Source organism: Atta colombica, unplaced genomic scaffold, assembly GCF_001594045.1.
Source record: "Atta colombica isolate Treedump-2 unplaced genomic scaffold, Acol1.0 scaffold35, whole genome shotgun sequence".
NCBI lineage: Eukaryota > Metazoa > Arthropoda > Insecta > Hymenoptera > Formicidae > Atta > Atta colombica.
The window spans coordinates 634539-644589 of record NW_017259459.1 but is presented as its reverse complement, the minus strand read 5'-3'; the positions used below and the strand labels follow the sequence as shown (position 1 = coordinate 644589).

General features: G+C 32.5%; 2 protein-coding genes across 3 annotated transcripts in view; one reads left to right on the top strand and one right to left on the bottom strand.

The window, feature by feature from the left end:
- Positions 1-323: 323 nt before the first annotated feature.
- On the bottom strand, positions 324-4268 carry LOC108690684 (MAU2 chromatid cohesion factor homolog). The gene is made up of 8 exons (XM_018198090.1): positions 4037-4268; positions 3023-3211; positions 2571-2849; positions 2231-2480; positions 1442-1689; positions 1009-1214; positions 618-820; positions 324-542 (listed from the first exon to the last, which is right to left on the bottom strand). The coding sequence occupies exons 1-8, from the start codon at positions 4259-4261 to the stop codon at positions 343-345; spliced, it is 1800 nt and encodes a 599-aa protein (XP_018053579.1). The 5' UTR covers positions 4262-4268; the 3' UTR covers positions 324-342.
- Positions 4269-6380: 2112 nt separating this feature from the next.
- Positions 6381-10051, top strand: part of LOC108690685 — a 4780-nt gene continuing 1109 nt past the window's right edge. Inside the window, exons 1-2 of one of the 2 annotated variants that reach the window (XM_018198092.1) lie at positions 6381-6647; positions 8313-8430. In XM_018198092.1, the coding sequence (XP_018053581.1) occupies positions 6477-6647; positions 8313-8430 (289 nt within the window). In that variant the 5' untranslated portion in view covers positions 6381-6476. Of the gene's footprint in view, positions 6687-8312; positions 8431-10051 lie in introns of both variants that reach the window. The other variant, XM_018198091.1, reaches the window with a different exon arrangement.

Sequence of the window (10051 nt, the reverse complement as noted above, 5' to 3'; positions counted from 1 at the left end):
TATATATATATATAGAGTCAGTCCCTGCCGTGTATAATTTCGATGATTCAAACAATATTGCAAACTGCTATTAAGCTCTGCTATTAACTAGTCGTACTCTTATAGATTTCATATATTAAAAAAGTTTGGATATATCAAATATCCATTAATCCTATTTTCCGCCTTTACAATTAAATCCAATTTTCTGAAATGTTATTATAATTCTTTTAATATTTAAAATGAATGTGAGGCTAAATCCAATTTCATTTTACAACTCAATAGATAATTAGTAATATACATGGTTTCAGACAAAATGCTGAACAATTTAAGTAAAGTGGACACACCTAAATATTTTTTACACCATTAGAGAATTGCTTGCGATGTAGATGGTGGTGGATTAGTTATTGGCAATGCAGGAACCGGGCCATCTATCCAATGAATGAGCGAGTGCTCACTTACTTGAGAACTCTGAAAATGGTCCTTCAAGAGAGTTTGAGAGAATGTACAATGCATTTGATAAGCTTCGGCCTCATGAGTAGGGTCACCACAAATTCTATATAAATCTGTAATATTTCAGTTATATAGTTATACAGCTAATTAAAAAATTACTACTTACTTTTCAATATATATGCACATACCTTTTAAAATGGCAGTAGCCCACAATTGTACATGTACATCAGGTATTTTTGAAGCTAATTGCATCGCAGGTGTGACCATATTCATTGATTCTCTACTATTTCCTAACGAAAGAAATATATGTCCCAAAAGCACAAGACTACAGGAAGTGAGTCTGTTCAAATCTTCCGAATTTGCCATTTTTAAGGTTTCTCTAAGATATCGTCTGAAAATTATATTTGCACAATAATACATCAATATATTCAAATTGTTTCTATACTGAGATTTTTTAACGTCGCTAACTGAGAATCAAATTGTTTTTTACTTTTCGGGAAATTAAACTTACAAATTTCATTCCCATTTATCAGAATATTTATTAGGATATGTGAAAAGAAATATTTTAAAAAATCTTACTTTGCTTCATTGTATCTAGCACCGAAAAAAGCTTGAAGTCCTTGTACATAATATGCAGCTGCCCTCAAAGAATGAGAATGCGATGGTAGAGATTCTGGATTTATTCTTTCTAATAATACTCCCAGCTCGGCTTCTTTCTTTGATCTAAGATATACTATCGCCAGATTCAAATTTGCGAATGTCCAGAGTTCTCTCTCTTGTGACGTCTGAAAAAGATAAATCTTTATTTTCAATGTCTGCTATCGTGAGAAATACCTCATACATCTAATTATATTTATATGTAAAATTCAGCCAAAAAGAAAACAAAAAATAAATGTTTAAAAGAATATACGCAACTAATATAGATTAAAGACGTGACACATGTATAAAAAATTCTTGAATTATTTATTATATTTATTTATTACAATTTATAATAACAATTTTATTTCCTTACTCTGAGCGCAGCAGTGAACTGAGCCTCTGCAGCTTCCAAACAATTCATAGACATTGCGTATAAACCTAGTAATACATGTAGTTGTGGTCTATGGCCTTGAAGTAACCTAGGCTGCCGTCTGCAGAGTTGGCAAGCTTGAGAAATTTCCGTAAGAGCTACGCTTTTGTTTCCCATTACAAGCCGGCACATGATTATATGTTCCAAGAGCATTAATTGAAACACGGACAAGATAGGTTTATTATCGATAACTGTAAAATAACAATAAAGATTTCGATTTTGTGAAATATTAAATCAATAAAAAATGTAAGAAAATAATGTATTATGTGGGATGACGCGAAACTCCGTCGGAGCGGTTTGATTCCGACCTTCATCGCTTATTCGAGATTGATTGGAGAATTTGTGAATAAAGAAACAAAAGAATTGTAATTTTAGAAAATAATAAACTACTTTAAGCGCGAGCGTAGCATGGCAGACAGCGCGCTGGTCTACTATGCTAGAGGTCCCGGGTTCAATTCCAGTAGGAATCAAAATATTTACTTTCGTGTCTCCTTTCGGAAAAAGCCGGCAACCTCCTGAAAGTATCCTTTCCCACAGAAACACCTCTCGAAAAATCCGCCGTTCGGAACCGGCATTAAAACTATAGTCCCATATGCTTGTAAGAATTGAATAATCAGCGTGCGCATCACAAGCATATGAGAGAAGTATAACATAGGCCAGAGGCCTAATGTAAAAGAAAAAGACTAAACTAATTAAATTTTAATTAATTAAAAAAATAATACGCATACTTACTTTTCAGTTTTTCAATTTGACTAAGCGCTTTATCTGTATATTTCTGTGCTTTATCCATGTATCCGGCTTGCATAGAATGCATAACGGTTACTAAATAGACCAAGACGTATAAGTGATCTTTCGGCATCCATATAAACATATCTCCGATATTAGAGCCTGTGACTACCACATCATCTGTTGGCCAGCTGGGTGACATTATAGTCTGTATACTTTGTTGCAAGGATTTCAAACAAGGTTTCACGCTCTTTACCTATTTTAATAATATAAAAAAATAATATTAGAAGATGTTATATCCATACAATATTTCTATCTAAATTACAACACTTATAATTATTCTCACCTGGCCAGCCATAAGATAATGACATACTTGAAGAACTAGAAAATACACCTTTAAATACTCCTTTTGATATGAGTTGCCTTGCCAATTTTCTATATGATGGTTCGCTGAATTTAGAAGAGGATGAACCTCAGTGAACTTCTTATCTATTAATAATAGCATACACCGGCTTAAAAGAAAGAGAACTCTGGTATAACCAGCATTACTTATGTGGGAATAATCAACGCCTACTGCAAGTAAGCTACTTGCTGCAACAAAGTCCTTCTCTGAGGCATGAATTTGCTGCAATTCACAAATCATAACACACATATGAATACATTATTTATTCAAAATATAAAGAATTAGATACATTTAAATAAAAAATGCCATATATAGTGAAACGGTTCTTTGTGCCTATTAATATTTCTTGTAAATATAATTAAGATGCAATAAAGAATTAAGCTTGTTAAACTTACCGCAAGTTGAAAGATAAGTCTGCAATGCCAGTAGACATTGTGCTGAGACAATTCTATCGCCTTCCTCAAAATTGGTTTACTCAAGTTTGGCTGCAGCTGCTGCTGTTGTTGCTCATACAGATCTGCGACAATGCTGGCTGCTTCAAACTTCACATCGTCGAACGTATTTATATTCTGACTTAATCGCCACTAAAGAGAATAACCAAGCATTATAAATTTCATTAACACTCCGATCATCATTAACTTAAGTCATGATTGATATGACATTCAAAATTTACCAGATTGTGCAATTTATGATATAGTTAGAAATTTAAAAACTAGCTATTTATAAATTTGTAAATAGTAATTAGGCATGTTTGTTTTTTATTTATATATAAATAAATTGAAACGCTAGGTATATATACTAGGTATTGTATATTTTTTCCTAACATGATATTCTTTCTACTTGAAGACAGTGTATCAAAATATAATAACTTTGACTGCATGCAATTGTGATTGCAAGCTTTTCTTTGTGACATATGTTAATGTATTAAATTTCATTAATTTATTATTAATAGTGACAAAAATTAAAGTTAAATGTTAGTTAAATTAAATTCAGCTAATACTAATAAATATTCCTGAAATATAAATTATAAAAGATTTCTAAAATCCTAAGAAAACATTCCAAGAGTATTCCTGAATATTCCTAATGTAGTGAATTTTGTGAATGAAAGAGTCACTCTTCTCCATCATAATATCTCTAAAACAGTTGAGATCGAGAATCTTTCTCAAAAAATGGATATTTTATTGGTAAAGGCAAAATAAAAATCGGAGTTTCATCCCAAAATCAGAGTGACACTTGGGGAAGCTTGTTGCAGCTTTTGTTGTCATTAGACGTGAAGAGGTTAGGACAAACAAAAATGCAGATGTACGCGTGTAAATAGTGAATGAGGGAGAGAGACGAGGTGAGGAAAAGAGGAATGATGGAGTTGTTTGATCTCGATATGACAGATAAGAAAGAGGTAAAAGACTAACCGCTTGATCTAGATGATATCGCGCCAAATCGATGTTTTTCGTGTGCGTAAGCAGGATGTTGCCGAGCTGAAGATGAGTGCGCGCCTCGACGCGCTGTGGCGGTTTGAAATGAAAGACCGCTTGTAAACACTGAATGCACGACTTAATGTTAGGTGGGTTTGACGTACGAAAATTCTCGGCCAGACCGAGTAACGACAGATACCAAGCGTCCTGAGAAGACGCCATTTTAACATTTCACAACACAAACGAAGTTAGACGTATTCTATTACGGTTTGCAGTGACCTACCACCAGTGGGCATTGCAGACAGTGGTCAAGTTGATGCTAAGGCCAGATGATATTGAATGAGATTACAGAATGAGAGAAAATATAAGAAAAAATTAAAGATATCATTATTATCGACATTTTTTTGGAATTTAAAAAGTCTACATTATTACATCGCATCGATCAAATTCGGTCGTTTTCAGCTAACGCTAAATATTCCTGAAATATTTATAAAAAATTCCTAAAATCTCAAAAAAAAAAACATTCCTAGAGTATTTCACGATTTCCGAAATATTTGCGGAATGTAAAAGTAACATTCAAATATGAAAAATTTCATTTAAATATTCGTTACATATTCCGAAATAGACTGAAACTGTTCCATATATGTTTTGCAAAATTTTAATTTTTCCAGAAATTGCAAGGTCTAATCGTCCTTGAATCAGCTTTTAAACAAAATTTTACTTCGAACATACTTTACATTTTTTCCTGAGAGCCCAATTTTAGGGTTCCTGCACATAAAACGCGGCAACGCTTGCTGAGTGGCGGGAATTAGCGCAAGAGCCAATCAATTTATTGCTTTTTCATAAAAGTAAAAGAATGATTGGTTATTGCGCTAACTTTCGCCGCATTGACGCGTATCATCGCGTATAGATTCGATCAATCACTGATATTCCGCCGTTTTATGTATGCGACAATTTTGTTCCTTCCCTATGGGATTGATCACGTAAGATGACTTTAGTCACCGTCTACCTGTAAGACGAACATTTTACTATTGCAGCAATGTTGTAAAGAAATATTGTTGAACATTGCTGCAATCTTTCTGTGCTGTATGGGTTATGCTAATCACAGAATCTTTCTCTTAGAGATCTCTGCAAATTTTGCAAGCAGATCTATCAGTGCAGAATATTAGTAATTGATCGGATTCTTCAAGCGAAACTTATATTCTTTTCCAGATGATACTTGTTAACGAGTAAATGCTCTTCATCTTAGCCCTCTGCTGGTGGAAATATGTTACTGTTCGCTTATGTAATTTTCGTAATATATTACTTAGCGACGCAAAAATTCTTCTCAGTACGGCTATAAATGGACCTGATCAGATAGCGCATTTATATCATAATATTATAATAATTATTAAACAGATGTGTAAATATTACTCTGTTATGGATAATTATTATATATAAAAATTACGTACTATTCCTACTAATAAATAATAAATTATTAAATATTAAGAAAAATTGGAAGAAAATAAAAAAATATGACGCATTATCCTTTGATTTTACTGAATCTTTATAGATAAATTGAATTTGATCTATTTATAAAAATTCAGCGAATTCAAAGATTAATGCGTCATATTTTCTTGATTTTCTTCCAAATTTTCTATTAATTAAATTTTCTATTATATTATTAATATTTAATAATTACAATCATTTCTTATTGCCCAAGTAGCGCAACAACGTCTGCAAAGCATTAAAAAGCGCTCATTTGTGCTTTTTTATAAAAAAAGCTTTTTGATAACGTTTTTTTTTTCAATACTCAGTAATCAGTTATCTATGCATTCAATAAATATCATTATCTGCATTTATAACTTCATTTCTAATCAATTAATAATCAATTAATAATCAAATTAAAATTATCAATCAATTCAAAATCATCTTTAAGATAATACTTTGAATCCTCTCTTTCTTTGTTCATCTTTCTATTATTCATTGCTAAGCAATATTCAAATTAAATCTTCGGCAAAAGATTAATATAAGACGTGATTGAAGATTGAATCAGTCGCCAAGCCCTCTTGGTTTATAAAACTCATTTTACACATTTTTCTCTCGATAAAGACATGTTCAAAGCTTCGTAATCATCAGTAAATGATGTGTACAGGAAATCACACAATTTATTATTTCATAATAATGAATTTAGAAAATAATTATATACGATTAAGCCTATTTTCAATCCGCCTACATAACGCGATCAGATAAAGCGTTCTTATTTTCATAAATTGAACAAATTGCACGTACAGCAATGCTTTTCCACGTCAATGTAGGATATCCCCACCAGATATTCAACAAGCACCGAGTTCCCGCCAGCTGATCACCAGTCTCCTGTTTCGAATCGCGCGGGATTGAACGCGCGAGAGCTCGTTGATCTCTATCTCTTTCTTTCTTTTTTTTTCCATTTCGCGCGATGTCCCACGACCAATGCGTGCTCGCATTCTTCTTCGGTTTGTTGGCGTTCCTTCCTCCACGCGAAACTCACTGTGCCACGAACGTCACCGACATCGCGGAGCAGGTCCAGGCGGAGAACGCACTGGCGAAACTGGTGAAGATGTTTTCCAAACCGGGCGCGTTCAAGCGAGTAAGCCGGGGGATGTCGAACGGTGTCCCAGTTCTTAAAGTTATTCCAAAATTATGATTATTATGTTAAATTAGTATTATTAAATTATTAAATTATTATTTTTAAATTATTAATAATAAGAATTTTATTTTTGGACCGTACATTTGAAGATACAACAATAAGAAATAGAAGTAATGGCCGCAACGATAGAATACAAATATGCATGTAAGTACATATATAGGAATTTTTTTCAGATTGAATTATTTAAACATTAAAGATCTAACTTTAGTGACCGTTATATGACCATTACTTCTATTTCTTATGGTTGAATTTTTAAATTATTGTTATTTTTTTAATTATCCGAGATTGTACTACTAACTCTCACTTACATATCATAATCTTTCAACGAAATCTTTAGCTTTAAAATCTTGAGCATTAAGAATCTTGTAACAAAATATGAGCAAAAATGCTCACATTATATCTGTTTTGGCAAAGCTTCGATTCAGCTGGAATTTTATAAGATTAAATCACGAGTGTATTTGTGTCACGCGAGAATCGAAAATGGAAAAGTCAGTACCTTGAAAAGGCGGTCCGGTTTTTGCGGGTTCCTCTTGTAAGTCGAATTTTTAATTCCGAACAAATCGTTTCGTGATGCAATCGTCGCATAAGAAATAAACGCGCGCGGCATACAAGGAGAAATAATCACCGGTGTATCCTATTACGTCGCTTGTAATAACAAACATTCAACTTAATCCCTCTTATATCCATTTCCACCAATATAGATTAACTTAAATCTTGATTCAACTTTGCTTCATCTTTTTCTAATTTTAATGCCCGTTTCTTAATAAAATGTACTTTAATTTTTTAATCTTCAACTAATTCTTAATCTCTTTCTAGTTCTAAAAATCTAATTCTTAGAAAAAGATGAAGAATAAGTTCAACTGTGACAATGAGATTAAAGTTATGGGCTTTCCACAATAAGTTTTAAATATCAAATCATAAATACCATAAGAAATTGACGAAGTCGATATTCTTCTCACATTCGACTGTGTCGAAATTGGTCAATTTTTTTTTAAGATTTAAAATTTGGATCTTACTATAGAAAGTCCATTAATCTATATTAATAGAAACGGGCTTTAGAATTTAAAAAATTCCGAGAAAGTTAATCTTCATTGATGGAAATAGATACTAGACTATGGTTTGATTCATGCTCACAATACTCTTAAACATATTATTTGTCCTTATTTAATTATTCTGATAAATAACAAAGATAAAATAATTTTTACAGCGTTAATGACGAGCATGACTCAGCTTTAAGTGCATGAGATATTTTTCGGTAAACAGTACAAATTCAAGATTTAAAAAAAATTTTTTCCGATTTTAACTCGTTTTTTAATTTTAATTTTTTAATTTTAATCGCTAATTAATTGTAGATTTTTTACAAGAATGAGTGAAAATGATTTTCAAACTGTGAGTGATCAAAAACGGACTTTCTCAAAGTAGAACTTTCTATCAACGATTGCGAACGCAAAGCGATAAAGAATTTGTTTTTAAATCCGACGATGCGTTTGTATTAATTGATGACTAACATTTGTCGAAATGAGAATTTCATAACAGCGGCGAACATTCGCATCGGAATTCTACGCTCAGCGATGTAATAGCGATATAATGATGAAATATTTTTAGATCGACGCGATACTTGGTGAAAATACTATCGAGGCATCGTTCACGAGCTGTCCCATGGGCGAAGAGGGCCTGGAGTGTCGAAGGGCTGAGGCTCGACGATCAGTTGACTGTCCTCGAGGTAAATCCTCGTAACCGTCGCCGCAACGTAATGCGAGCGCGCATTTGACCGCAATTTCAATCCGTACACGATACCGTTAGCGAGCTTCCTCGCTATTACGAAAAGAAGAAAAAAACATCGCTATTTGCTGTTTAACAATAGAGATTCTGACCTTGACAATAGCCGCTCCCAGATGACTATATTCGCCGACGCAGCGTTAATGTCGCGCAACGCCTCGCCTCGTAATCCTCGCATCCCGGTAGCTGTGCAAAAATAACTGGGATATTATCATAAAATATTAAAGCGTTTTCTAGAAATCTAATTTCGAATGTTGGCTTAAACAGACTCGAGTGAAGCGACGGAATTAAAATTCATGCGTTTCAAGATTTAAATTTATCTTCAGATCTTAATTTAATTACCCAGCCAGAAATGATTAATCGAATCGACGTTGATTCGATAATTATTTCTAGTTGAATTAGTCATTTCTGATAACTAAAACGATATAATCATCACAGAAAGAAGAGCGCTGTAGTTATATTTTAGGTCTGTATCGCACCTTTCTCTATGTAATGAGTTCAAATGAGAACAATTTAATATGGCATTTGTGCTCGAGATTTCAAGCAACGTCGGAAGATGATATCGAGACGTTTGTTTGAGATGCTTAAGATTTCAATGAATATTCAAACGCCAGATCCTCATGGAATATACACATTAGAATTTGCTGTCGTTTTATCATCAGTGCTTGAGAAAGTCTAATTGCTATAACTAGGTGACAGTGACACATGTTACATGCAAGCACTTTCAAGTTAATTATACATATGTTCATACATTAGAGTGCACGCGAAATATGGCAGCGATTCTCAAGGTTTGAATATTACATGGGCGAAAACATTTGCGATCAAAATATTTCTAAATATACCAAGAAAATTATACTAGTTTCAGTTATTGAACGAAATTTAATATCTTTTGTAATTTTCTTCTTTTATTCGTTTTTGAACCAGGCAAACATTAAAATATGGTGAACGTGTAAAATTCATATGATATAAACTTGTTGATTTATTCGATATTATACAGTAATTACTATTAATTACTTATTAAAGATTACGTAAGTTATACTGAATGTAATCGAATTTCACTTGATGTCGAGTAATACAGTTCTTAAAATAATGCAAACAAATGCGTTATTTTTTTCGAATAATTCCACGTGAAAAATTAAATTTTATTCTTAATTCATAATAATTACGCGATTGAGAAACATCTTGCAAATGTCATTGTCGAGAATGTGTCCTTTATTATTTACAACCAGTCTTTGAGTAAAAAATGTATGCATGCGATATCTCACACGAGAAAATATTTAACTCGTAATTTTTTTCATCTCATTCTACATTTTTCCAACAATAATCCCGACTGCTTCGTGTGACTATACATAACTTCGCTTTTATGTTACAGGTTTGCAAATACGATATATGTAAGATACAAAATATATAACGGATAAGAGAAAGTAATACAGTAAGAGTATCGAAAGATAAATCATTCGTATATCGTTTTTTAACTTCATAACTGAATACAAAACAGGTTTTAAATTTAAATGTTTCAAAAAATATAAGAAAATGTTTATATATATAATATTAGGAAAAAGTTC